Consider the following 25,831-nt stretch of genomic DNA (forward strand, 5'->3'; position numbering starts at 1 on the left):
CCGAGCGGCCAATGCGGGCGGGCCGCGGGTGAGTGGCGGCTGCGGCGGCCAATGCCGGGGGAGCCCGGGCCGGGAGGGCTGCGGCCGGAGCGGCTGCTCCGCCGCCTTCACGCGCTGTTCGCCTTCGCCCCGGGAGAGGCTGTGCCGCGTTTGGCAGCGCGCAGCGGAAGGCACGAGCTGGCTCCCTGTCCGCACTGCTGGCGGACTCCGTTCTTTATCCTGGCCTGTGAACCGTTACGCTTTCATGAATGCAATCTTACAGGACATGGGGTATTCTTGCTGAGGTACCGCTTCACCTCTTTCAGAGTTGTTTAATTTCCTGTTATTGTATGGCACAGAGATGTGTGCAGAGTTGAAGCTATATTAGGTATGTGATAATTTGCAGGGCCTTAATATTTTCAAATATAGGGCTCATCTCTTAAAATAGGATTCAGCACCATTGATTTAGTTTTACGTTGTCATGATTGTTTGTTGTTTGCTTTACAGCAAGACTTTCCGCTGCTCCCGTACTGGGATGGAGATTTCTTCCCACCAGTTTCACCTCCTGGAGCAGTTAAATGAACAACGGAAGCAGGACTTGTTCTGCGACTGCAGTATCCTGGTGGAGGGGAAGCTCTTCAAAGCGCACCGCAATGTGCTGTTTGCCAGCAGCGGGTATTTCAAGATGCTCCTTTCCCAGAGTTCAAGAGATACGAGTCAGCCAACTGTAGCTACTTTCGAGGTCTTCTCTCCAGAGACATTTATGGTTATCCTGGACTTCGTGTATTCAGGAATATTGCCTTTAACGGGTCAAAATGTGATTGAAGTAATGTCGGCAGCTAGCTACCTGCAGATGACAGATATTCTTAATGTCTGTAAGACATTCATTAAATCCTCTCTGGATATTAATGAAAAGGACAAGGATCACTACCTTAGCCTTTCAGCCAAAAGTACAAACAGCGAACCTGCTCATGCATCACTTTATCGCTCCAGGAGGAAAGCAAAGAGCAACCCCAGGCGCTCCTATTCTGTTCCAGATGAAAAGGCCAATGTGGTGAATGAAAATTCCTGGAGTAGTTACAGCACTTATCTGTCCTCACAGGTGATCCTTCAGCGGGCAGAAACACAGCTGTCAAAGAGGGGCAGAAAACAGGGCTCAACCAGAAAGCGCCGGAAGCACTTAGGGTTGTCACAGACACGTGACTTTGTGCAGTGTAAATCAAGTAAAGCTGGGCGGGCAGAGGGTTGTAATGGGTCAGACTGTAACCACAGCTCTCGAGCTAAAGAGGAAGCGGGATTTGATGCCGAGAATGATGTTGATGGCGATGATGATGGATGTAATCACGAATCAGAAGTAGCACCGAAGAGGTGGTCTGCTGCTCAACTACAAGAACTTTCACAGACTTCTGAGTTCATGGAATTAAAAGCAGAAGAACTGTACACCTCAGTGCCCACAGTTTTAGGTGTAATGAGTAGTTGGAATGAAGGTAAAAAGTACATGTGATTTTGCAAAGTTTGTCATTATTTAGAGGAAGTTAGATGAGAGAATTTTGTAAGGCTCGAAATGAAGTCCTGTTGATTATTTTCTTCATCTGTTGTAGTGCTTAACAGAATGTAAGACTCTAAAGCCAGAACAAGGCATGAGAATTAGAACTGAGAGCCTGAGCCAGGTGTTCTGTGAAGTTAAAATAAGACATGCCTGATTATTTGGACCCAGACAGAGCTGAATGAAGCCTGAAGAGCTGCAACTGACTCAGGGACCCGAGGGACTGAATCGCTCTTGTAGTATCTTCACTCTCGTTCCCATCATTGGAGCAGTACTGCATTTCCCCTGAGGTCCAACCCAAAACTTGGTGATACTTTGGTCACAGCACACGAAACGTCTCAGCTCTCGATGAGCTGATAGCAGTTCATAAACTGACCGTTTACAGATGTATTCTTATGCGCGTTATATTGGAAACTAATTTAAGATACCCGTAGTTTATAATGGCCCAAGTTTAAGATGTTACACATCCTAATACGTTACAGAGATTATAAATATCTTATTTATGAAGTACTAGTTGCTGAGTCAGATGACAATGTATAATAAACGTAAGTATTTATGAGCATACGTATATCTAAAAAACACATGGAGTAAGAAAGAATACACCATCAAATACCAAACATATTCAATGAATAATTAGTAGTTTTTTGGGGGGGTTATATGTTGAGATTTTTTTCTGTGCGGAGACAAACCAAAGGAAAAATGAACTGCTGCTTATTTAAGCTTAAAAATAATAAAACTAATATAAAAAGAAGCTGGTGTTTGATGCATGACCTGTATTGCTCCACAACAGATGACCTACCTCGGATGCGATTCAAGTGCCCCTTCTGCACGCACACGGTGAAGCGACGCGCGGACCTGAAGCGGCATCTGCGGTGCCACACCGGGGAGCGGCCGTACCCGTGCGACGCGTGTGGGAAGAGGTTCACTCGCCTGGAGCACTTACGTAACCACTTCCAAACGGTACGCGGCACCTGGAGGAAAAGCACAAGGTCTCATTGGTACTGGCTGCTCAGCCATTTCTAGAACTAGCACCGTAACAACTTCAATTATTCATTATTTAAATTGGTAAACCTGTATTTTTTACCTTCACTTTTTAGAATGACTCAGTGATTTATTTATTTCTGTTTAATCGTGCTGGTTTTGGATGAACACTGACATTTTCAAATTCTAAACCTCTTCAGATACATCAGGCTGGCAAACTGATCTGCAGGAAGTGCAAGCGCCACGTGACTGAGCAAACAGGATGTGTTGTGCAGCAGGGAACACGGCGCTACAGACTGTGCCACAAGTGTCTCACAGAAACTAATCCGGGGAGCATCCCTGAAGACGTGGATGTGGAACACTCTCCTGTCAGCTCCGTGGGAAACAAACATTCCAAGTGGGCTTTGGAGGAGGAACAGAAGTCAGATGACGAGACAGTGGAGGAAGAGCCATATAATTTGGTTGTCCGACGTGTTAATGATGATACTCCCGATGAGACAGATGAAAAGGTGAAACCAAATCTTAGGTAGACATATTTGTATATTTGTTACTGCTGTATTCAAGATTAAATTACTTGTGTTCTACCAACTAATACTGGTTTCTTAGTTTCATTACAATTAAGTGCTGTTAAAATTCTGTTCTAAGAAGCAAAATTCAGACTCCAAACACGCTGGTTTGTGCTTATAGAGATCCAACAGCGTAACTACTTCTACATATCATCCAGAAATCGCACATCATCTGGAAACTATTTAGAAGAACTGCTTTATATTTTGACAAAGTTTTACTCAGAGCTTCTGTTCATAATGAAAATATAAACTGTTCTACAAGGAAGATTCTACAGTATAAAGATTTAAAAAAAAAAAAAAAGCTATTGATAATTTGCTTTGGAAAAGTCTTACAAAAGCAAGCATCTAAGAAGCATAAAGTATTTTTGTTGACACTGTAATTAACGTGTATATACACTTAAGGAACTTCCTAAGAAAGGAGGAGCAAATAGAATTCTCCCTGCTGAAGAATCTGTTTACCAGAGCTTTGCTTTCTGATTCAGCCATGTCTTGTAGTTCTGAAAAGCATTAATGAGTTTAAAGAATAAACACAGCACTACAGAGTAGAACAAAAACAGCGCATCTGCAGCGCATTTGGATGCGGTGAGTTTGCCTTTTCAGGTATCCAGTGTTCTCGTACCATGAATTTTGAGCTAAGATGCACTGATGTGGTTCCATGGAAATAAAAGTGCAGTCACTGGAAGTACAATTGTCAGGTTTCTTCCATTTTCTTTTTTTTTTTTTTTTCATGAACTGGTGCAAGATTTGCTTAAACTCTTGTCTGTCCAAGAGGACAAACTTGCGACTTCACATGGGTCCTTCAGGAAAAAAATGTTTATAAATACAATTGCTCTGAGAGTTTAAGCAACCTTTGCAATTCTGGAGTCTTCAGCTTTAGTAATCATCTTCTTTTTGCAGTCTTTTTGAGTGAGAGAACCACCACTTTCTAGAGAAACTGAAAATGCACAGTGCATTTGTACAAAATGTGTTTTTAAAAATTGTATGGAATGTATAGAAAAGTTAGGACTGTGGCACAGTGGTGCCAGCTGGGCTGGGCACTGCAGGCAGCCACAACACTCAGTGCAACCCACTGCAGATGAAGGACTTCTAACAAATACAGGCTGAGAGCTATCACTCCCACAATTGTGAAAAATAAAAATGGTAGTATTTAACACATATTTAAAAAAATAGACGAATAGTAGATAGTTCTAAGAGCTCTTCTAACAAGTTTCTGTCAGCATTTGTAAGAGCAGTCTGCTGTTACTACAGCCTGTGACAAACACTATACAATACATTTTAGCACTTCTGCAAAGTTTAACTACGTTCCATTCTCTCACTTTAAAGGATTGGACAGAAGGAAAAGCCCCTCCCTCACGGCTCTCCCCTCATCCCCGCACGCACCTCAGCACTCCTTCCCGCCTCAGGCTCTCTGGAAGGCAGCCTCACACTCGACGCCTGATTGGCTGCCCCCAGTCACCTGATCCATCCCGCCAATGAGGTGCCGGAGGAGCCGCTGAGGGCCCGGAGCGGCGGCAGTGCGCTTTCCCGCCCACCGCTGGGCTCTGGGGTCTCCGCCCTGGGGCGGCGCGGGGCGACGCCGCTTCGGTAGAGGCTGGGGCCGAGCCTCGCTCCTTCCTCACAGCGCCGCCACATGCACTCTGCCCCGTGTTACAGCCAGGCACCACGGGGGCCGCGTGGGGGAGCCCCGGGGCTTGTCCTGAGTAAAAACCCTACTTACATTCATTTACTTTCATTTGCCAGACGTACAGAAGTATCTCCAGTCCTATTTACAGAAGGGTTTGCTTGCCGTAGTGGAGAACAAAGCACGAACGTACTCGATTAAACTCGAACACCACCAGCAAAAATGACATAGAAGTTCTTCCAGTCAATGCTTTATTTCAATATTGAACCACTCTAAAAAAGATTTTATTTTATCCCTTTAAAACCTGATCTAAAATGTCTTAAAAAATAAATAAATATGAGGCACCCATAGATTTACCACAGAGAAGGGGTCGCAGCAGGGCAGAACTTCCCTCACACATCGCAATGGCATTGCTGCCCCGTGACTTAGGGAATTGCTTTCATTTGTTTAATTGTCCTTTCCGAAAGAAGAAATGGAAGCTGATCCAAATTGTCTTCTTCTAAAAGAATTCAGTTCTCACAAGGCGCAGTTAGGAATGGGCCTGCAGAGAATCTGGTCAATCTCTTTTCTTTGGTGGCAACAAAAGCTGCCTCTTTTTCCAGCAATAATAGGTGCTACTAGGATTCCATGTGCACAGCCACGTGCTTTGAGATTGCAATTTGGAAATTTATTTATAGTAAATTAGCACCACCTGGTGGCACGACAAAGTTCTCAGAAGGATGACTTTTTTTTTTAATTTGTATACTTCCTTAGGTGTCCTTCAAACAGAACTTTCCTACGTTAAATCTGACCCGCTGCAGGTATTTTGGATCCTTTAGATTACATGAAGAGGGATGTCAGCTCATTGTTATGTTTAAATTTTCAAACAAAATCACATAGATCAACATTTTCCTGCCACCCATCAAAAAGGTAGTGTTTCAGCTAGCAGCTCCATTAATTTCTCTATTTACTTCATAAATTGCCTTAAAAGCCAACTACCAGTGTTCCTGAGAGACTTCCACCCCCTAGAACTCTCTTCTCAAATCCCCCCCAGACCCAACTAGTTCTGTGCTGGCAGGCTGGTGTTGGTCTGGCTCACCATCTTCACATGGAAGTACAGGATAACATTCCCCACAACTCCCTTCAGTTTATGATTTGAATTAGCAAATTCCTTAGTCTCTTTCCCAGGGGTTACAGTTCTGAAGGGACTTTCCCAGCCATTGACAAGTATCCAGTTAGTTAAACTTGCTTTAAATATCAATGATAACGAAGACTTCTGGCTTTTCTTCTTCACAGATCTGCATTGCTGAGTAAGTTATCGCTTTGACCTCTGTGCCCTAGAGTGAAAAGACACAAAGGCATGAATTTTCTACATGACACCTTATAGCAGTTCATAATAATACATAATATTTACCACTTTCTACAAATGTTATGCAGTTTTTCTCCTCTAAAAGTTGTAAATGTATTTGTTCCAACTATACTGTTTGGCCAAGCTAAATACAAATTACAAACTTCCCCTCCATGCACCTCTTACTTTATTCCATTGCTTCCTGAATACTACATATTTCTCCTCTTACCCGTGGCATAACATCAACATTTGATATTTGAACCTGACATATCAAAGTGGCATGCTAAGACATAAAGACTTGCATGCAATTCTTTTGGGAGTAGAGGGGGAAAGCAAAATGGGACTAAGCAAGAAGCTGCGGTAACAATGAGAGAACAAAACCCATGTAAAGATTCTGACTGTAGATTGGTTCTTTTGTATCGTGCATCGCAAAAAAAGGAAGCCAAATGCTGAGTTTGCCATTGTGGAGAAAGCATCAGCCCAACAGTTCAGAAAAGCGTTCACAAAAAAACTGGCAGGAAGTGAGATCTTAAGTTAATAGTGCCTGTGATACCATTCAGACATGTTTATACTTGGATCTCATGAGAACTTGCAAGTTTGATTTTGAAGACACCACTCTTCCCATCCTACCTTAAACCTTAAGCAATATACAGATGAACCACTGCATACCTGAGGGTGCTTTGGTAAAGAGAACTCTTCTCCCCACCTTTAAAAGCAAAAAGAAAAGAGGAGGTTGTATTGTTACTGTTCAAATGTCACAGCTAGTTTCACTGATGAGCATTGGACAGTTAGACTTTAAATTAAAACCTCAAAGGAAGGGTAAGAACTCCTTTTTGGAAAGTATCCATGACCTCCAGTACATCACGATATTTCAGAGCAGTGACTTGGAGGGCAGTATTTGTCATCAGTGGAAGATATTAATTACTCAATTAATCATTTAAACTCACCCAATTGATCTTATTTTGAATTGCATTCGGTCAATGTAAAGCACTTTTACCTCCTGCAGAGAAAACAAGTGGAAAAGTGTGTCACCAAAGTCTTCCATCTTCAGGCACAAAATCTCACTAACAAGGAGAATATTCTACAGTTTAAATGAAATCTAAAACCAGAAAATTGGAGTGTTCTCAAAGACATACACTACTAGTTGGAAATACAGAAGCAGAGCTGGCACTGCTGTGCACTAATGACTGGCGTTTGTGGAAACTAAGCTAAGTGTTTGTTTCTCAGGTCTTTGTGCTTTTGTGTCTAATTCTCCTGCTACTAAGTGACCTGTTGAGTCCCTTCTTCTTCCTAAAAGGACACTACATTCAAAAGTGGCTTATCAGAGGAAAGGTTTATCCTACTAAATGGAAAAAGAACAAAACCCGCCACTTACCCTGGGTATAAAGAACTCATTAGCACTGAATTTATACAACCACTCATCCAAGAAGTGAAAGAGAAGGGACAACATGTCATGTCCTGCATGGTTGAAGCAGAGAAGGTAGTCAGTTGATTGTCCCAGCAAGAACACCCAAACATTTAACATATTTAAGAGTATAGAAGACATACAGCTTCTGCATTACTATAAGATTCAGATTACTGATCCTTAATTGAATGTTAATTAAGTACTACAAAACTACCTCTAAAGACTCAGAAGATTTTGGTACACTTCACCAATGGGGTTCCTACAGTTCCAGTGTAAGAAATCAGTGCGGTTTTTACCTTCTGCTTCTACTTCAACAGTATCCAGAGGTTCCACAGTCTCTGTATCAGTCATGTAGCCAAACATGGCCATGACGCACTGCTCAAAGGCTTCTTCCAAAGTGTCTCCCCATGCGTGTAGCCTAAAGAGACATGGGGTAATACACCATGCTGTAACCACAAAATTCCAGTGTATTATGCAGGTGAGAGATACGAATGTAAGAACAAATGCAAAGGAGGTTTCTACACTGAAATGTTCGTCTGAACCTATATATTTGGGGAGATTACATAGATTTTTCTTCTTACAGTATGCGAGAAGGATTTCTTAGGAGAAAAAGGAAAATTCTTATTTTACCAGACAACAGGGATGTCCTTTGTAATGGAGTAAATTGATATCTATGAAGGCGTACTGAAATGTGATTTAAGGGCAAGAGTTTAGAAGATTTCAAAAGGCACTTCCAAATAACAGACTTAAGGAGAAGCACCACAAGAATACTGCATTAGAAAATAAACTATGTGGTTCTACGCTCTCCCAAGAGTGGAAGCAACACAGATGATACAAAACACTCAGTGCGTAACATTTCACAGTTCCATAAGGTGTACATCTGCCGCCACATTTCAGCAGTCACCACAGGGTTGTAGCAGCGTAAGAAGTCATCAGTTTGTCGCACAGATAAATCCCAGCTGCCCATACTTACTGCACATCTGCTGTGTGATCCAAATCTGAGGAGGAATGAAAAAAAAGGCATGACATCAACCAATATAATTTAAAATGATGATTAAAAAACGTTGAATGCTGTTGTTATAACAGTAACTTATTGGGTTCATCCTGAGACATAAAACGGAACATCTTTTCTAGTATCATAGAAGAAATAGCACAGATGAAATCTTGAATGATTTCTGCTCAATAGAAGTGTTTAATACAAATTATGCCAGTGCCCTACATGTACAGCACTGTCCGTATGGTTATCGTAACGCAACGGGCTCCTACAAGTTAACTGCAATAAAAACCTTTAATCAGGAATAGAGAGATTTCGCTGAAGCCTGCAGGACCGAAAATTATCCACGCAGAGGATGAGATCTGCAAACTTTTACAGCTCAGTGAAGGAGTGTACCTGTCCCCACCCAAAAACATCCATTACGCAAAAAGGAGAATTTTTAAAAGTATGTAATACAAAATATAAAGTAATCTTCACTAATGAGGCAGGCTTAACATCCCAAGAACTTACAAGTTTTACATGAACATCACTTACATTCCTTTAAAGGAGCCAGAGATGCAAAATAAAGCCACATTGGTGGAAACAGCTATCTTGGGACATAAAACATATGCCACCCCGCGACTGCTCCAACTGAAAGTTCATTCTGAGGCTGTTCAGATCGTTCACACAAATTAACTGTTCCTCAACAACTGTCACTAAAGCAAACAAATTCCAGTGGATATAAAAGAAAACCTTCTCCAATTATGGAGACGTTAACTATTGTAATGTGTCATGGTATTCCTGCACCGCTATCACATAGAGATCTGAACATCATCTAGGAGAGTCACCTGCACTGTCTCTCCAAACAGACATTGCAGCTATCTGCAATGAAGGCAATTGTAGTTATCTTACTATTCAACTCCAGATGTATTCCCACAGCCTACACACAAGACACTGGCACAGTACAAAACCCCATAAGCTCCTAAAAAGCTCACCCCATTTCCTTCTCCCCCCCTGCACTGACACACACACACACGCGTTGTGTCAGGGCGGTGTTACAGTCACTCACATTCGTACTTCTTAGTGACCGGTGGGTACTTGGCCTTCACAGCCTTCTGCTCCTCCGTCAGGTTGTAGTCCCGCTCGCTGCCTGCCATCGCTGCGCTCCGCTCACTTCCTGCTCGCACGGAACATGGCCACCGCCGCAGCCTGGGCCTCGTGCTTCCCCCACGGCGCTGCCGGAGTGAAAGGGAGAGCTGCTTCCAGCTCGGGTTTTCACCAGGCAGCTGGTGGGGTGTAGCTGGACACAAGCTGGTCCATTAAAACAAGGTTTGAAACGCACGTAACGTTCGCTATCATAACTATCACTGGGGAGGGCAGAGTTCAGTTCCATACCACTCGCCCTGCCGGCTGGAGCAGTGACATTCAGCACTGCAGGACCTCACAGACAGCGTGCACTTCGGCCTCTACAGGGAGGAACCCTATTCCTCCTATTTGAGGCACTCTTCAACAATAAAACATTGTAAAAACGAAAAAAGAATTCTAACAGCTCCACAGTAAGTTACTCGGGTAACTTTGGCTTCTGAGTTTCAGAGCAGAGGGTACTCAGCCCGCCGTGTCTCACAGCACACTGCAGTCCCGGGCTGAAGGGAGAGGGCCAGCCTGGAGCCCCATGGATTAAAAAGAGCCCACCGTTCCTCTTGGGATGGGGGCTGCACATAAAGCTGCAAGCCTAGAAGCATGGACCAGCGCGGGGGCTTTCCTGCGTTCATCTTCCTGCAGAACACTTCATTTTTTTACTCTTTTTGAATGGTGGAGAAGGGGCTGTTTCAAACCGTCATTTAAAAGCTTGATTCTTCCACCAGACCTTTGTAGCCACTCAATTCCATTCTGACTTCCATGTGTAAATGTAACAGACATAGGTTGGAGTCTCTCATTAACCCCAGGCTAATTATTTCCAAAGATCCCATGTGAAATCACCACAGCTTTTTCCAGCAAGAGTGGTTCTCACTGCCTGCCATGGAACAATTCTACATGGGATTTCCCGGTTCTGCTTCCCAATAAGCACGGAGATTTGTACGCTGCAAACTCGAGAAATGCTTCTCGGAGGGAATGAGGCCAAAGGAACACACGACTGAATTTTAAACCCGCTACAAACCAGGGAACAAGGGAGAGTATGGTGATCCATTAGCAACCAATAGCCGGGAAGCAGCAAGAGAGTGCTCGGGGGAGTCCCGGACCGACAGCCCGAGTCTTGGCCCGGCCCGCACACCCGCCCGGCCCGCTCACGGTGCCGAACCCCAGGCCTTCCCCCACCCGCCAGAACCCCCACTCACCGCGGGGCGCTGCCCCTTTAAGGGCCACGCGAGGGGCGCGCGCCGCCCGCCCCTTCCCTCCGGAAAATGGCGGCTCCCAGGGGAGCTTCGGCCGCGCCTCCTTCCTTCCCGACCTCCCTCCCACGTGACCGCCGAGCGCGCTCGCCTGCCCTTTGTCCCCGCCCCTTGCCGCTCTCCGATTGGCGGAAGCGTCCCGGCGGCGGGCGGCGATTGGCCAGTGTTGGCGCGCGAAGGGGTGCGCGGCGCCGGAGCGGCACGCAGCGGGGGCAGGAAACAATAGAGCCGTGGCCGGAGAGGAGCGGAGCAGCGGTCGCCCGCCTCGCGCAGCCCAGCCCCGCTCCACCGCCCCGTTCCCCTTCCCCGCCATGGCGGACAAGGAAGGTAGGCCTCGCGGCGCGGGCTCGGCGGCGCGGCCTTCTCCTCTCAGCGCTGCGCGAGGCGTTAGGCCTCACTCCCCGCCTTCCGCCTCCATCGGCCGCCGCCGTGAGGAGAGCTCTATTCTCCGCTCGGGGGGGGGGGGGTTCCGGCAGGGGGCGCTGTGCGCGCCGGGCCGCGCTGCGGGGCCGGGGGGCGCCGGGCTCTGCGTTCGGGCGGGTGGTAGCGGGCGTCCCTTGGGGCCTGCGGGGCCGGGCCCCGGGCTTAGGGCCTGGGGTTAAGCGCGGGGATCTGCGGGGGGTGCTGCGGTAAGGCAGCAGGCCGCGCAGTCAGCCCCGGCCGAGGGATACCGGGGCACGGCTGCTTCTGGGCCGCTCCTGTGACACTGCGTGCGGTCGCTGCTAATTCAGCAGAACCGAGGGGCAGCGCGTGCGGTGTGGGCTCGGTGGCCCCGCAGTGCTGTTTGATGACAAACCGCTGCACGTGGTGGTCCCCCTTACCCAGTGCCCACTCACAACGTAGCGTACATGTTGTGACTGTATTGGTAAAGGCTAACATCCCGCATTTCTTTTAAAAAACACTTCAGCAGCCTTTGATGATGCAGTCGAAGAACGCGTGATCAACGAAGAGTATAAAATATGGAAAAAGAACACGCCCTTCTTGTACGACTTGGTAATGACCCATGCTCTGGAGTGGCCCAGCCTGACTGCTCAGTGGCTTCCTGATGTGACAAGGTGAGGTGATCCCTTTCTTTGGAGCAGGATACATACTAAATCTACTCTTTGCTGTTGTTGAATAAGGCAGCGTGTGGTTCCTTCTTTTCTCGGTTGCTTTTTGTATCCTTGCCTCGCCAGCAGCAAACTGGGTCTGCAAATCCCAGAGACACCTTTAATTTGGGGAAAGTGCTGTTTATCACCAAGAAAATGTTTCACATCTTTGGTTTTGGCACTTTTCTTCTTCCAGCTTTATTCTCGTTTTTTAAATGCAAAGCTCTCCTCCCCACAAATAGAGATCTAAATATAATTTCAGTTTAAGCACTCTTTTGTCCTAAGCTTCCCCAGCAGCATTATGCTTCCAAAGAATGTGCATGTCAAACCAAGTGGGAGGAGCTGGTAGAGTCTCTTAAAGGAAGGCAAGGGAACTGATGGAGTTGTTCAGAGGTAGGTGCTGCTGTGCTGCGAGAATTTTAATTTGAGATCTTGAGCTGGGAGGAGTGAAGGAAATGCTGTCAGAACAGGAGAGCAGTGGTAACTTCTAGAGATGATATTGGTGTTGGAAGCTGTCATCAAAAGATAGTGTATTCAGCTCAATATTAGTGTAAACTCCCTTTGTTTCTCACCTGAATTTCTTCTCTCGCAGACCTGAAGGCAAAGATTTCAGCATTCACCGGTTAGTCCTGGGGACCCATACTTCAGATGAACAAAATCATCTTGTGATAGCGAGTGTGCAGCTGCCTAATGACGATGCACAGTTTGATGCCTCACACTATGACAGTGAGAAAGGAGGTAAGGGACCGAAGGTGTCAGTCAGGTGGAGCTTTAACTGTTTTTTTTTTTCCTCCACTTCTTAATGGTTGAATCGATCTTTTTACCAGGTAAAAGTTCCTAACAATCTGATCTTGGCTTTTCTTCTTGCCAGAAGCCTGGATTATGCAATTTATATTTTCATCTTTGGGCTTCTTAGAGTTATCTGTAAATACGATGTTGTGTGATAAATACTTTTTCTATTCTGCCTTGGTATTTATCAAAACTATGCTATTCTGATTTAAAGAAAATGCCAAACCCTCTTTTTTGCCAGAGTGTTGCTGTGCGTTTTGTGCAATGCTAAATTATTGCCATTAGTGATAGAGATATAAGGTAGCTTTGGCAAATTACATGTATAGTCTCACATTCTCTGCTGTTGCAATTTTTTAAAACCAGAATTTAGTTCGCTCTGCAGTGCTGAACTTCATGTTTGCAAGTGCAGTTACAGCACAAGCGTTGCAAGCATGCAACACTTTGCTTACCACAAGCCTTGAGTCTGGTGTTATTTCAGGAGGAAACCGTCTTTAACCATCTCTCAGCTTAGCCAGAGTCCTGATACTTTTATGTTAAAAATACAGGTATTGAAAATAACATGCCGTTTGCAAACTGGATTCTTCTAGTTACTTGCTCTTGTGACTGTCTCCCCAAAATAAATGCCTGATATTACCAGTAACTGACTCTGGGTCTTTCTGTGTCTTGATATGAAAACAGCTAATTATTTACAACTACTAAATTCTATTTTTTTTTCCCCAGAGTTTGGAGGCTTTGGGTCTGTTAGTGGAAAAATTGAGATTGAAATCAAGATAAATCACGAGGGAGAAGTGAACAGAGCACGTTACATGCCGCAGAACCCATGCATCATTGCTACAAAGACTCCCTCCAGTGACGTCCTCGTCTTCGATTACACCAAGCATCCTTCTAAACCAGGTGCCTGGAGCTTTGTCATGTTTGTGCTTCAGAGATATAAAAATATCTGCGACTGCCTTTTCTTAAGAGAAGGTTGATGGGGTGCAAAAGAGGTTGAAAATTTGTGGGCTGCATATCATGTAATTTTAATCCGTGATGTGCTGAAAGTGATACTAGGCGTTGGAGTTCTTAACGCTGCTTTTTTACAGACCCTTCTGGAGAGTGTAACCCTGATCTGCGTCTTCGCGGACACCAGAAGGAAGGCTATGGGCTGTCATGGAACCCAAACCTGAGTGGGCATTTGCTTAGTGCTTCTGATGATCATGTGAGTGCTTAGAAATATAGCTGGGGTGCAATCTGCGCTTCGTGTCCCTTGACTAAGGTCAGAACTGTTTTTGTGTTGGAGGGGACAGAGGTGGGGAAGCATGGAGAATTTCTGTCTAAAGATACAATTTTTATTTCTTTTTTTTTCTTTTTCTTTTTTTTAAAGACCATTTGCTTGTGGGATATAAGTGCTGTTCCAAAAGAAGGTAAAGTGGTGGATGCAAAGACCATCTTCACAGGTCACACAGCTGTGGTGGAAGATGTCTCCTGGCACCTGCTCCATGAATCTCTCTTTGGATCTGTTGCTGATGATCAGAAGCTCATGATGTAAGTGGGGCGACTTCTTTAGAGGCTGAAGATCTCAGTCCATTTTGCCTCCCTAGCCTGCTGGTGAGGTGTAAGATGTAAGCCTTCACTTCAGCTCTGTGCCTTCTCCTTCCAGCTGGGATACTCGGTCAAACAACACCTCCAAACCCAGCCATTCCGTGGATGCTCACACAGCTGAGGTCAACTGCCTCTCTTTCAATCCCTATAGTGAGTTTATCCTGGCTACAGGATCAGCAGATAAGGTATGTTTTTATCGAATTTGGAAAGTTTTTATTTAGTTTCTGATGTGTAGGAGTGGATGAATTGTATTGGTTACTTCAGAAAAAAGTGATTTTCTTTCTTTGAGCAGACTGTCGCGTTATGGGACTTGAGGAACCTAAAGCTGAAGTTGCACTCCTTCGAATCGCATAAAGATGAAATATTTCAGGTATAAAAAAATGTCTGTGTCTTCCCTGCACTTAAGCTTAGTTCTTCTTAACTAGCTGGGCAAATGAGAAGTAGTCTTTTTCACTGTGTTTTCATTAAGTGTACTAGGGCTTAAAACCCTCATTCCTCTCTCTCATCTGCTTATGATTTTCTGGTTTCTTGTTGTGGAGCTTTCTGTGTGTGGGGGAATTCCAGTGCAGATAAGAGTGTCCAGAAAGCCAGGGGCAGAATGTAACAAGGAAATGGTTGAGAGCTTTACCCACAGTGTTAGGAGTGAAATACTAGCAGTGCACAGTACGTGTAAATTATTCATGGCAGCAGATTTGAAGCAGCAAGGCACAGTGAAATGGCTGCAGCGTTTTCATCTTCTCAGCCTTGTCCTGTAGGAAGGCTGGAGATGGCAGCCACTAAAGGGGATTGCTGGACCATCCTGTGACAAAAAATAATTGCTAATTTTGCTGGTGTAAATATAGAAAGTTAACATCATTGGTAGCATGTGCTTAGTGGATACAGTGTTTCCATCCCCAACTCATGCACTAGTCAGAACAAAAATATGTGGAAGGGTTTATTTGTAGAAGGATTGCTTCTTAAGGACTAGTTACCTCTGAATACAATTATGCTCAGAATCTTGAAATGTCAGGCTAGTGTGAGGATTTGTCTTATTTTCTAATCCAGTGATCCTGTTAAGTGGTATGTTTTGCAGAGATTTATCTCCAGCAGTCATGGTAGATGAGAGCTTTTGGGCTGTTAAGCTTTAATTGCAGTGATTTCTTTTCATGTGGAAGCCATACCTACCATTTCAGGATCCAGAGCTTATATTCGTGCGGTTCTGTTGGAGGAGCAGCTCACAGTCTTCAGGGTTGTTTATGCTTTGTAACATGTGGTCTCTGTTAGAGGAGAGGTTACAGGGGGGACTGGACCGTTCTGGTGCTCAGATGCTTCGTTAGCACGTACATGTTCACAAAACTTGCTACCTTAGGATGTTGGTATTGGGCATATTTCTATTTCAAGTTAATAGCAATTTGAATTTCCATAAAGCTTTTGTAATATAAAATACAGCACTGTACGTTGCAAAGTCTGCTGTGTTACGTGTTCCTCAAACTAACTTCGTGTCTAAATTCATTCTTGTCTGTAGGTTCAGTGGTCTCCCCACAATGAAACTATCCTGGCCTCCAGTGGCACTGACCGCCGGCTAAATGTTTGGGACTTGAGGTAAATCCCAAATTAGTCTGGTTGTCCTAACGAAGTAATATTGATGAATTACATCACATGCAGCAGCAGCAAAACCCATAATTATTATTATTAATTTTTTTTTTTTTAAGTAAAATTGGAGAAGAGCAGTCCCCCGAGGATGCTGAGGATGGTCCCCCGGAGCTGCTGGTAAGAATTCTGAGCCTCGCTGACTGTTTGGTCCCATTACTCATCTCTGCAGCATAGATTTGAAAATGTTACCGGCCCTCCCCCCTTTTTTCTTTCACTTCTAGTTTATTCATGGCGGTCATACTGCAAAGATATCTGACTTCTCCTGGAATCCCAATGAACCCTGGGTTATCTGTTCTGTATCAGAAGACAATATCATGCAAGTCTGGCAAATGGTAAGTTGTTTTGGAGAGTGCAGGAAGTGGTAGATAACAGATAGTGTTGAACTGCCTGAATTTCAGCATTCCTGCTTTTATTTACAGGTCTCAGAATGACTTGCTTTGTAGCGCTGCCTAAATCTCAAATGGACAGTGAAATACGTTTTAGATTTGGTAGAAATAAGGGCTTACAAATACTGAGAAGCTGTTTTGCATTTCTCTTAATTTAATAGTAAAAAAAGAAAGTAAGTACTGGTGTATGGAGTAGAAGTGAAATTTTCCCATCTATGTTTGAATGAAAACTGTGTTTTTAAAACAAACAAACAAACAAACAAAAAACACCCAACCAAAAATCAGCTCAAAAACAAACAGCAAAACTCCAGCCAACCACCACCAACAAAAACCACAACAAATGCAAACATGAAGTTGAGGTTTCTATTAGTTACTGTCATAAGGAGTGAGTTCTCTGCGTGTGATACAGATGTCCCCTGTGGCTGCAGAGGGGCAGTGGTGGTGAACAGGAGAAAGGTGCTGGTTTAATTACCAGCTGCTGAAAGTTCTGGAGAATTATCTCGTAAAGCTCGAGTAACCTTTGAAAAGACCATGCTTCTAATTTTGGTTTATTTATAGATTGGTTCACGGAGGCTTTGTCTTGGCAACGTCTCTGTGTAGTTCTTTCAGAAAGTGATACTGCAAAGTAAAGCATCTATTAAATGTATGCGCAGTATCCCGAAGTAAAATAAGCCCTGCTGTGGTCTCTGCTTTAAGAAGTCAGATGCCCGTAGGCTACAGTAACAGAGTACTTCTGAAATGTACATCACTGTTTCAAAACAAGATGGTCTGTGTTGCTGCTTTCTTGATAAAAAGCCTGGGGGATTGGTGACATATCTGCAGGGGAAAATCTGCCAGGACTTTCTGAAGGGCTCTGGCACACGGCATCCTGTTAAATGTGGTGGTAGATGCTTCTTCAACTCTTGCTTCTGACTTGCAGGCAGAGAACATATACAACGATGAAGACCCAGAAGGAAGCGTGGATCCGGAAGGTCAAGGATCTTAGATGAGGGTCCTTCCTGTTTCTAGTCCTTTTCCTTCTCTTCCCTCTCAGCCCTGACGTTGACTTAACACTGGTTTTGAGACACACGTAGACTTTGTGTTCAGCCATCTTTCTGTAGAAACCATCAGCAGTGCTTTTATCCCAGGCAGTACTCCCTCAGAAAAGGGCTTTTAGTCCAACTCAGCTGGTGCAGTGCTGCAGCTCCTCGGTCAGATTTCCTACAGCAACCTCTCGTGTATAGAGCTGGCTGTCCCATTTTAGCTGCCTTCCTCACGCAGAGCAAACTTTTTTGTTGTTGTTCTTCTGTCTTTAGCTTGCTACAGCTGCGGGCTTTTGCCTAATTTAAACAAAAGTTAAATCAGCAGAGCTGCCAGAGTATGCTTGAACCAACGGAGATGATGCAAGTGTTAATCCACTGGCAGTTCAGAAATGTGGAGTGTGGAAGGTCCTGTCCTCTTCGGTACAACTCAGAAGCATTGGGATTCCTTTATTAAATCTGTACCTGCGTGGCTTTTTCTGCCTCTGCAGATACATAAAAAGACTTGCAGATTCTGGAATTATATTTCTTTCTATACTTTTTTTTTTTTGTCTTTACTGGTAATTCTGGGTTTTTCATTCCTTCCTTCCTCCTGTCCTTTCCCTTTTCTCCCGCCCACTGGATGACAGTGGTTTGGATCCATCAGCTGTTCCCGCAGAGCATCGTTCACCTTCCACGCCTCTTGTTCTATTGTGTGTTTCTTGAGCTGTGTTTTCACATATTTCTTTCCTTTCTGTGAAATGGTTTTTAAAACTTGGGGCCACAGAGTTGTCAAGGTGTCTGTTTTTACCAGCGACGTACCGCAGGGGCCGTGCCCGGTGACCTAGAACAGCAGTGGTGGCTGGTGCAAATAGAGCAAGTGACGTGGGCAAACTGCCTTTGTGGGAGTTCGTCCTTGACCGCTGTGTCCTGCACACCTTCCACCAGCGACCTGTTACTCCTCGTGTTCCTCATGACTAACTGCGTGTAAGTGCTTCAGACGGAATAAATTTTTTCTACGTATGCGCTGCATGGCTGTGAGGTTTTGTGCTGATGTTTTCCTTCTGCGTTCGCTGGTTCCGTGAGGGTTAACTGTATCTCTTGAGATAGAGGAAGGCAGCAGGAAGAGGAGTCTCCCTGTGTGTGTCCTGTGGGAGCGGGCGCTGGTGCAGATGTGGGGTTTGTGATGTGCGCTTCTCCAGGGCTGCCTCCTCTTGTTTCTGTTCCTGCTCTGTGAAATGGGTGCTTAGTAGCTCTGGGCAGGTAGGGGTGCAGGGCAGCGTGCTGCTGGCTGAATTCTGGGTCTGCCTTCAGCCCTTACACAGAACATTGTGGGTGGTTTTTTGGGTTTTCCCCCCTATTTTGTTAAGCCTAAATATGTGGGGGCCTTTCAAGCCTCCTGGTTTGACACACAAGCTCATTTTTCTTTGACATGCGGCTTTGAGAAATAGAAAGATCCTTAAACTCTGACCTTTATTTTCAGTGTGAGACTATAAAGTGGAAACCTTTTATCCACAGACTTCAGTGTCTGTGGCCCTCGGTGGAGCCTGTCACAATGCAGCAAACACCGCTTGAACTACAAAAGGAAAAGCTTCAGTACGTCAGCTCCAGAACGAGCCCCCTCCCCCTGGTTCCCGAGCAGTCCTTTCTGTGCAGGTGTATGTGCAGGGCAAGATACGTTTTCCAAACACAGCAAAACATACACGTGTAATTCTTTGGCCATGTCCATTGTTCAGTGCAGGTACCGTTTTCTCTGCTCGTGTTGAGCAGAAGATCCGCAGCAGAGTCCTGGGCTCCTGACTTGGGGCACCAAGGAGAGCAGGGAGAGGAGCTGTCCCTGCAGGCTCCTCCCGCTGCAGTTCAGGGAGGGAAAGGCTGGGCTCTCATCTCACCTCTAACATTCTTGGTCTGGTTTTTCTTCAGATTTGCAAAGGTGGCCGTAGATTTCTAAGCAGCCCCTGTAAGAGTAGAAAGTGAATTTAGGATACTAAATATGGAATGTATGAAACAGAAAGTTCTGAAAAAAAAAATAATCTTCCTTTTTCCCAGTGTGAAGGAAAAGCAATTAGGTAATGCTAAAATTGGCTCGGTGCGTGGCACTGAGCGTGCAGGCTGGGGCCAGCCCGGCCAGAGCCCTTGGCACTCGTGGCAGCTTTGACAGCAGGGAACGTGATTTCTGCTGCCAGCTATGGGAGGAGGCAGCTGTGATTTCTGCTGCAGGACGCGGGAGGAGGCAGCTCTGAGACGTACTGCACTCAGGCTCCCAGTTCAAAAGTGAAACTCGAGGAGGTGAGCTGACATTTAAGAAGGCTGAAGGGCTATCGCTCCCAGCCACGGCGGTTTGCAGATCCCTGGGTGTTAAGAGATTGTGGCTGCACCTGGGGTTGAATGTCGGCCTCTGCACCCCGTGATTCTCAGGGACCCCACGCGGCAAAGACGCTGCAGTTACTCTCGTTAATAAATCTTGCAACAATGGGATGTGGCACCAAGGCGGGAGAGCTGCCTCTTCCCTGGGCTCACCGTGCTGCAGTGGTTCATGGACAGAAGCGAGCTGCAGCTGCTGGGTGGGGAATGCCCCCCCACGGTGCAACTACAGGAGGAAGTTTGAGTGGGGAAGGTGAAAATGGAATGCTACGGTAGCATTAAAGCTGCAGAAAATATTAAAGAGCGTGTGCAGCTGAGAGGTGGAGTGACACATAGCAACACAAAGTTTGGCAGGTAAAATAGTCCACAAACTTGTGGACGTGTTCTGGAGCTTTAAAATAGGGTAGAGAAGCCCTGAGTGAAAGCAGCAGCATGGATTTAGAAGCAGGAGGTTGTTCCCTCTGCTAAAGACCATCTGCAGCAGTGCCTCTCAAACTGAGAACCCAGCTCCCTTCCACTGTTCCTAAGGAAATAGTGTATATTTTGTCAAGTTGCCGCGCCTGTCCCTTGGAAGGCAGCCCCCGCTTCTATTCTGTGCAGAAATTTCCATCACATGGCTGCATGGCAAAGGCTCTGCAGTTTCCACAGCACTACCACTGCAGCCCGTGCCTGGACAGCACAGCGTGTGGGGACAGCAGCGTGGAGCAGACACTGACTTGTAGATGGCCAGCTCGTGGTGCAGGCTGCTGCGCAGCTCCTCCAGCTCCTGGTTCTTGCGCTGCTGGAGCTGGACGCTGTTCTTCAGCTCCTTCAGCCTGTCCTCCAGCTCCTCCACCTGCTCCTGGGGTGAAGACAGAACACGGTTATCTGGGAAGCGGCCGCAGCCTTGCAGGGGTTTGCCCTGCTCCGTGGTGGTGGTCTTCAGAAACCCCTGCAGGGGTTTCACCATCCCTGCAGGACAGGCTTCCCTACCAAGACAGAACCAGGGCTGGCGTGCAGTCGTGCTTCGCCTTCCCCCTGGCTGGGTTTGACCCTCACTGCTGGGTGTGCGTTTGAAAGGCTGTCAGCACTGCATAAATCTAAAATACTTAAGAAGATAAACAAGGAAATGGGGAAAAGGCGGCGGGGAGGCACAGCGGGGGCTGCCCGGGGCCTGGGTGAGGTGGGGCCCCGAGGAGCCAGAGAGGGTCCTGCTCCCAGTGCCACAGCGCAGCAGTGCCTGGAGGATGCTGGCTGTGGGCAGAGCAGTGCCCTAGGGATGATGTTGGCTGTGGGCAGCGGTGACGATGGCCGGGAATGCTGGAGATGGATGGTGAGGTGCCCTGCCAAGCAGGCTCTTGTGGATATTAAATTGCACTTTCTCCCTGCATGAGGTGCTGCATGGGAGGCCTGGCATGGCACCACGGCTCTGTTCCAGCACCTGAGCTCTGCTTCATCCATTGTGGAGATGCGGGGCCAGTGCAGTGCTGCACCTCCTCTCTGTCCTCGGGGTTCCTCAGTGCCTCTGCATGTTGCTGGCTGGAGGCAGCACCTGCTGACATCATGTGGAGCCCTTCCCAAAGCTCGTTCTGCACAGTGGGCTGCACACTGAGCATCCCGGCAGGGCACAGCGCTGCTGAGTCACTGAGCTTCAGCTGGGGCTCCTCCAGAGACACAGAGTAAATCCTCAGGGAGAGAAGTGCCTTCAACAGAACCCGCAGGGAGATGTCACCCCCCACTCTCCCTGCTCCCCCTGGGCCCTACGAACCAGACCTCCACCACCCGTTTGCAGTACCCGCAGATGGGAACCCCCACGCACGTACCCTGTACTGCCCAACCTCTTCGTCGCGCTTCTGCTTGACGAGCACGATCTGCTCCTCCAGGCTCCGGTTCTGCAGCCGCAGCCGGCTCACCTCCCCCTGCAAGGGCCGCAGGGCCTCCTTCATGCCCTGCACCTCTCCCTGCAGCTCCTGCAGCGCCCGCGTCCCCGCCTCGCGCCTCTCCAGCAGCCGCAGCAGCTGCGGTTCGTAGTGCTCCTCCAGGCCGCGGCGGCTCCGCGTCACCAAGCTCTCGAACTCGGCCGACAGCCGCCGGCTCTCCTGCAGGTACTGCTGGTCCTGGCGGCACGGCGGGGCCTCCAGGCGCTGCCTCAGGGCCTCCTTCTCCTTCTCGCAGCTCTCCCGCAGGCGGCTCAGCTCGCCCGACAGCCGCCCGGCCTGGTTCTCCAGCTCGTCCCGGTAGGCCGCGTGCTGCGAGAGGTCGTGGCGGCGGCTCTCCAGCTGGTACTGGCAGGCCACGCACTCCTTGGTCACCTTGAAGAGCTTCTGCTTGATCTGACGGATCTCGTCCTTCAGGTTGTCCCGCTCCAGCTCCACCTTGGCCAGCAGGCGGCAGGCGGCCTGGATCTCCTGGTGGGCATGGCGGATATCTTGCAGCGCCGGCTCGCGGAGCTGCGTCAGCTCCTCGATCAGGGCATCGCGCTCCTTCTCCAGCTGCTCCACCGCCTCGATGCACTCCTGGAAGTACTCGCCCAGCTCCTCCAGGCTGAGGCACGGCCGCTCCGTGCCCTCCGTGGCCTGCGGGGTGCCCGCCCCTTCCGCGTCCATGTCCTGCGGGACCGCTGTCCCTGCTGCTCCTGGCGGGATCCCTGCCCCGTCGGTGTCCATGGCCAATGGGATCTCTGCCCCGGCTGCATCCAGCGGGATCTCTGCCCCACCCACGTGCAGTGGGATTCCTGCCCCATCCATATCCAGCAGGAGTCCTGCCACAGCGGCATCCATATCCAGCAGGATCCCTAATCCTTCTGCTTCCACATCCAGTGGGAGTCCTGCTCCATCAGCATCCAGAAGTGTCCCTGTTCCACCAGCATCCATATCCAGAGGGATCCCTACTTCATCTTCCACATCCAATGGGATTCCTGCCCCATCCACATCCAGCGGGGTCCCTGTCTCGCCAGCATCCATGTCTGGAAGGATCTGTTCATCTGTTTCCGCATCCAGTGGGACTTCTGCTCCATTCACCCCCAGTGGGGGCCCTGCCCTGGCTGTCTCCTCACCCAGCAGTGCTCCCGGCATGGTGAAGTTCAAGGCTGTGTCCCCAGCGCATTCCTGCAGCTCCCCGCAGGTGCCCGGAGCAGGAGCAGCCCCCAGGCCCTGTGCTGGCTCTGTTGGGCTGCACGGAGCCCCGGGGTGCAGGGCTGGGGCTGCTCCTGCTTCATCCGGCTGCGGTTCTGGAGGGGGCTCTGGCTCTGCCATCAGGTCCCTGCAAAGGAGAAGGGACACATCAGCGGGGGTGGGACAGGGCTCATCGCTCCCTGCCTGCTCCGAGGACAAGTTGGACCCAAGATTTTGTCATCAGCACGGGCCAGAATGTAGGAGCAAAGCCATTCTAAAGTGACAGTGACCAAGGGAGAGCAAGCACTGAAACCCAGCAGCAGTTCCCCATGTCCCTGTAACGCTGCACTGATCACTGCTGCGATGGGAGCATGGCAGCTCGCGCTGCACACCCGGTGAGACATCCTCAGTGCAACGCGCCCGCTTCCCAGCTATGTGGCATAACCTCACGGCACGGGAATGCGCTGCCGGGTGCAGCGGGATCGGCACGGCCTGGGGACGGAGCACAGCACCGCAGCGGGCCCGCGGCCGCTCACTTTGCCGTGTCATCCGAGCCCGGCGTTACTCCTGGGTGGGCGCCGGTCACTGCCACGACAAAGCGCTTCCATCTCACGTTCTGCAGGTGCTATTTGGGGGCAGGGAGCAGCGCACGGCCCTGGGGCTGGTGGGGGCTTTTCCCGCAGCGGGGGGATGCTCTCACCTCTCGGCCCCGCGGGCTGAGCTCATGTCTCGTCATCCCCAAAGGAATGAGCACGGGCTGGCACCCAGCGGCCCCCGGCTCGCCCCAGCGGCTTTACGGAAAGCACTGATTTTCACCGGTCCTTTCTCTCCTAATAAGGCAGTTTTCTGCAGCGCTGACACATCGCAGCCTCGGACCCAAACGCCGGAGCTGGGGAGTGCGGGGAAAGGCGGGGAGGGGGCTGTGCGGGGTTTGCCGTTCACCCCCCCCCCTTAGCTGCCAGCAGTGATTTATCAAACTTAGCGACTGCTCTGCGTCCACGGGGTGTGCTCCCCCCCACCCCCTCGGCCCCTCTCCGTGTGCCCGCGATGCTCCCCGGGGGCTGAACCTCACCCCACAGCCCCTTGGGGGGCCCCACCCCACACCTCCCGGCCCCTCTCCCCCCCATCTCCCCAGGGGCCGGCTCGTACCTTGCTCTCCCGGAGCCCGGTGCCCCCAGCACTGCGCTGCACATGGGCTTAGCATGGGGCGGGTGGGGGTTATTAATACACGGCGCTGGAAATCAGACTCCCCCGGCAGCCGCTTCGCCCGCTGCAGCGCCAGCTGCGGGTGCTGCCGCCCTCCGCCCCGAGAGGAGGAGGAGGAGGAGAAGAAGGAGGAGGAGGAGGAGGAGGAGGAGGGAGGGGAGGGCCATGCCTGCATCCCTGGCAGTGAAACCTTCAGGCTGGCTGCAGCCCCGCAGCACCCCCGGTGCCCCCATCCCACCGGGGGTCTTCCCATGCTGGATTGGTTTGCTGAGGGTGCCCCTTTGTGCAGCCTCCAGCCCACTCCTGCTGGGGTGCTGGGGTGCTCCTGCTGGGCAGGGCATGGGCTGTGATGGGGACACCGGGGTCCCCGCGCAGGGCAGTGGGGCTGTGGTGGGGACACCAGGGCCCCTGGGCTGGGGTGTGCACCCTGTGGTGGTGGCTGGAAGGGGCACGGTGAGGACACGGTACGTGGCCGTGATTTGGTGGGGCCTTATCCTGTGCACAGAGCACATGGATACCAAAGTCCTGGGGGCCCCACATGTGCCCCAGGCTGTCCCTGCAAACACGCCGGTACCCGCAGAGCACAGCCCCCCTCTTGCTGTCCGTATGTCCATATGTCCGTACCCCCTTTCTGCTCTCCCTCCAGGGATAGAATGGTGGCACCTCACCACCTGGCAGTGACGCTGCCTGGGGTTGGGGATTCCACCTCTGCCCACCCAGTGCTGGTCCCCAACCCGCAGCATCCTAACCCCACTCTTTGGGGCAACACTATCAGCATCTATTCACGGCTGGTGTGTATTTTACACACGTCACCACGCTGGTGTGCACGCGGCAGCCCAGGAGCACAGCGTGGCTGCTGGGTTCCGGCCCTGGCACCCCCAGCTCAGGCCTGGTGGAGCAGAAGGGCAGAAGCAATCGATTAAAACAAACTTTATCCATTTATTAAAGGAAAAATCCTCCTACCTCCGCCCTGGCCGTGCCCGCTCAGGAAGTCAGCGCTCGCAGCTCAGGAAGTCGCCAGCTTACGTGCCCCGAAACCGCCTGGCAACGCGCACCACTGCTTGCAACATCCCCAAGTGCCACCCTGTCCCCGTCCCCACGTCACCGCCGCCGTCACCTTGCTCGCCGCCCGGTTTAAAATAACTGCTCGTGTCCGTCTCCCGGCCTGGCAGCACGCGCTGGTGGGGGAGCAGAGCTTTAAAAGGAAAGGGAAGATTTGGGTGTTTGCTTCTTTTTTTTTTTGACCCTGTTGCTTTTTTCAGCGCAATGCACCTTTTTTTTTTTTTTTCCACGAAGCGCCTCTCTTTGCGCTGAGGCTTTTGACTCACCGGGAGAGGAATGCTGTCCATTCGGGCAAGTTGTGCGGATAAATATAAATCTCTATCTGCATCTGCCAAGCCGAGGGACCTGCGGGTCAGGCGTGCAGCAAACCCTGGTGGGGTACCCGGGGGCGGGGGGCTGCGCTCAGCTGTTCCCGGTAAGAGGATCGCCCCGGCTGTTTTGTGGACATTACCAGGCAACGGGCGGCTCGGGTGTCGGACCCGGCACAGCTCTGTCCATGCACGATCTGCCCTGGACTTTGCTCCAGCAAACAGGGAGAAGAGAAGGCAGGAACGTATCTGCAGGGAAATGTTCCAGCTGCTGGAATGTGGTGAGATGTAGTGCCCGCTGCAGTGTCCTGGTGGCAGCTGGAGGGCACCTGCACTGCTCCTGCCTCAGTTTCCCTGGCTGAGAGCTGAGACGCTGCCACCATAGGGACGCTGCTGTGGTAGCCAGCATGGGAAGACGGCCGTGGCCACATTGCAGTGCTGGGGCTCACCCCGTTTCTGCTGCTGAAATGCTGCAGCTGCCTCAGACCTCAGAAATCCCAGATAAGGATGCTCAGAGTCTGTGCAAGGTCACTGGCG

At 49.2% G+C, this 25,831-nt stretch overlaps 4 protein-coding genes across 7 annotated transcripts in view; 2 read left to right on the forward strand and 2 right to left on the reverse strand.

The window, feature by feature from the left end:
• Positions 1-3,098, forward strand: part of LOC110387363 (zinc finger and BTB domain-containing protein 8A-like) — an 11,369-nt gene extending 8,271 nt beyond the window's left edge. Inside the window, exons 1-4 of one of the 2 annotated variants that reach the window (XM_021375436.1) lie at positions 28-284; positions 487-1,466; positions 2,316-2,485; positions 2,707-3,098. In XM_021375436.1, coding sequence (XP_021231111.1) covers positions 52-284; positions 487-1,466; positions 2,316-2,485; positions 2,707-3,036 — 1,713 coding nt within the window. In that variant the 5' untranslated portion in view covers positions 28-51 and the 3' untranslated portion in view covers positions 3,037-3,098. Of the gene's footprint in view, positions 1-27; positions 285-486; positions 1,467-2,315; positions 2,486-2,706 lie in introns of those variants that run through there. The other variant, XM_021375437.1, reaches the window with a different exon arrangement.
• Positions 4,924-10,878, reverse strand: ZBTB8OS (zinc finger and BTB domain containing 8 opposite strand). Its single transcript, XM_021375453.1, has 8 exons — positions 10,735-10,878; positions 9,468-9,633; positions 8,399-8,423; positions 7,722-7,843; positions 7,396-7,478; positions 6,968-7,020; positions 6,690-6,726; positions 4,924-6,009 (listed from the first exon to the last, which is right to left on the reverse strand). The coding sequence occupies exons 2-8, from the start codon at positions 9,553-9,555 to the stop codon at positions 5,923-5,925; spliced, it is 495 nt and encodes a 164-aa protein (XP_021231128.1). The 5' UTR covers positions 9,556-9,633; positions 10,735-10,878; the 3' UTR covers positions 4,924-5,922.
• On the forward strand, positions 10,953-18,285 carry RBBP4 (RB binding protein 4, chromatin remodeling factor). 2 transcript variants are annotated; one of them, XM_021375446.1, is made up of 12 exons: positions 10,953-11,115; positions 11,696-11,843; positions 12,469-12,614; positions 13,386-13,559; positions 13,748-13,863; positions 14,029-14,189; positions 14,305-14,431; positions 14,539-14,616; positions 15,751-15,827; positions 15,938-15,995; positions 16,100-16,210; positions 17,184-18,285. In XM_021375446.1, the coding sequence occupies exons 1-12, from the start codon at positions 11,100-11,102 to the stop codon at positions 17,247-17,249; spliced, it is 1,278 nt and encodes a 425-aa protein (XP_021231121.1). In that variant the 5' UTR covers positions 10,953-11,099; the 3' UTR covers positions 17,250-18,285. The 2 variants fall into 2 exon arrangements, with proteins under 2 accessions (XP_021231121.1, XP_021231122.1); XM_021375447.1 differs by having other exon boundaries at positions 11,699-11,843.
• Positions 18,702-25,480, reverse strand: SYNC (syncoilin, intermediate filament protein). 2 transcript variants are annotated; one of them, XM_021375439.1, is made up of 5 exons: positions 25,253-25,480; positions 24,888-25,119; positions 21,429-22,866; positions 20,343-20,467; positions 18,702-19,220 (listed from the first exon to the last, which is right to left on the reverse strand). In XM_021375439.1, the coding sequence occupies exons 3-5, from the start codon at positions 22,857-22,859 to the stop codon at positions 19,157-19,159; spliced, it is 1,620 nt and encodes a 539-aa protein (XP_021231114.1). In that variant the 5' UTR covers positions 22,860-22,866; positions 24,888-25,119; positions 25,253-25,480; the 3' UTR covers positions 18,702-19,156. The 2 variants fall into 2 exon arrangements, with proteins under 2 accessions (XP_021231114.1, XP_021231113.1); XM_021375438.1 differs by lacking the exons at positions 24,888-25,119; positions 25,253-25,480 and adding an exon at positions 23,868-24,035.

This window comes from Numida meleagris, chromosome 22 (genome assembly GCF_002078875.1).
Source record: "Numida meleagris isolate 19003 breed g44 Domestic line chromosome 22, NumMel1.0, whole genome shotgun sequence".
NCBI classification, from domain to species: Eukaryota; Metazoa; Chordata; class Aves; order Galliformes; family Numididae; genus Numida; species Numida meleagris.

Bases quoted from the DNA above. Each gene is read 5' to 3' on its own strand.
- ZBTB8OS (XM_021375453.1), bottom strand. From the start codon at position 9,555: ATGGCAGGCAGCGAGCGGGACTACAACCTGACGGAGGAGCAGAAGGCT. The intron at 6,727-6,967 runs GTGAGTTTAAAT...TTGCTTTTAAAG, and splicing joins TTCAAAATAAGATCAATTGG to GTGGGGAGAAGAGTTCTCTT. The intron at 6,010-6,689 runs GTATGCAGTGGT...TTTTCACTCTAG, and splicing joins CTTTACCAAAGCACCCTCAG to GGCACAGAGGTCAAAGCGAT.
- RBBP4 (XM_021375446.1), top strand. The intron at 12,615-13,385 runs GTAAGGGACCGA...TTTTTTCCCCAG, and splicing joins CTATGACAGTGAGAAAGGAG to AGTTTGGAGGCTTTGGGTCT. The intron at 13,864-14,028 runs GTGAGTGCTTAG...TTTTTTTTAAAG, and splicing joins TTAGTGCTTCTGATGATCAT to ACCATTTGCTTGTGGGATAT.
- SYNC (XM_021375438.1), bottom strand. From the start codon at position 23,911: ATGTGCAGCGCAGTGCTGGGGGCACCGGGCTCCGGGAGAGCAAG. The intron at 22,867-23,867 runs GTACGAGCCGGC...TCTCCTTTGCAG, and splicing joins CCGGGCTCCGGGAGAGCAAG to GGACCTGATGGCAGAGCCAG. The intron at 20,468-21,428 runs GTACGTGCGTGG...TCTTCACCCCAG, and splicing joins AAGAGGTTGGGCAGTACAGG to GAGCAGGTGGAGGAGCTGGA.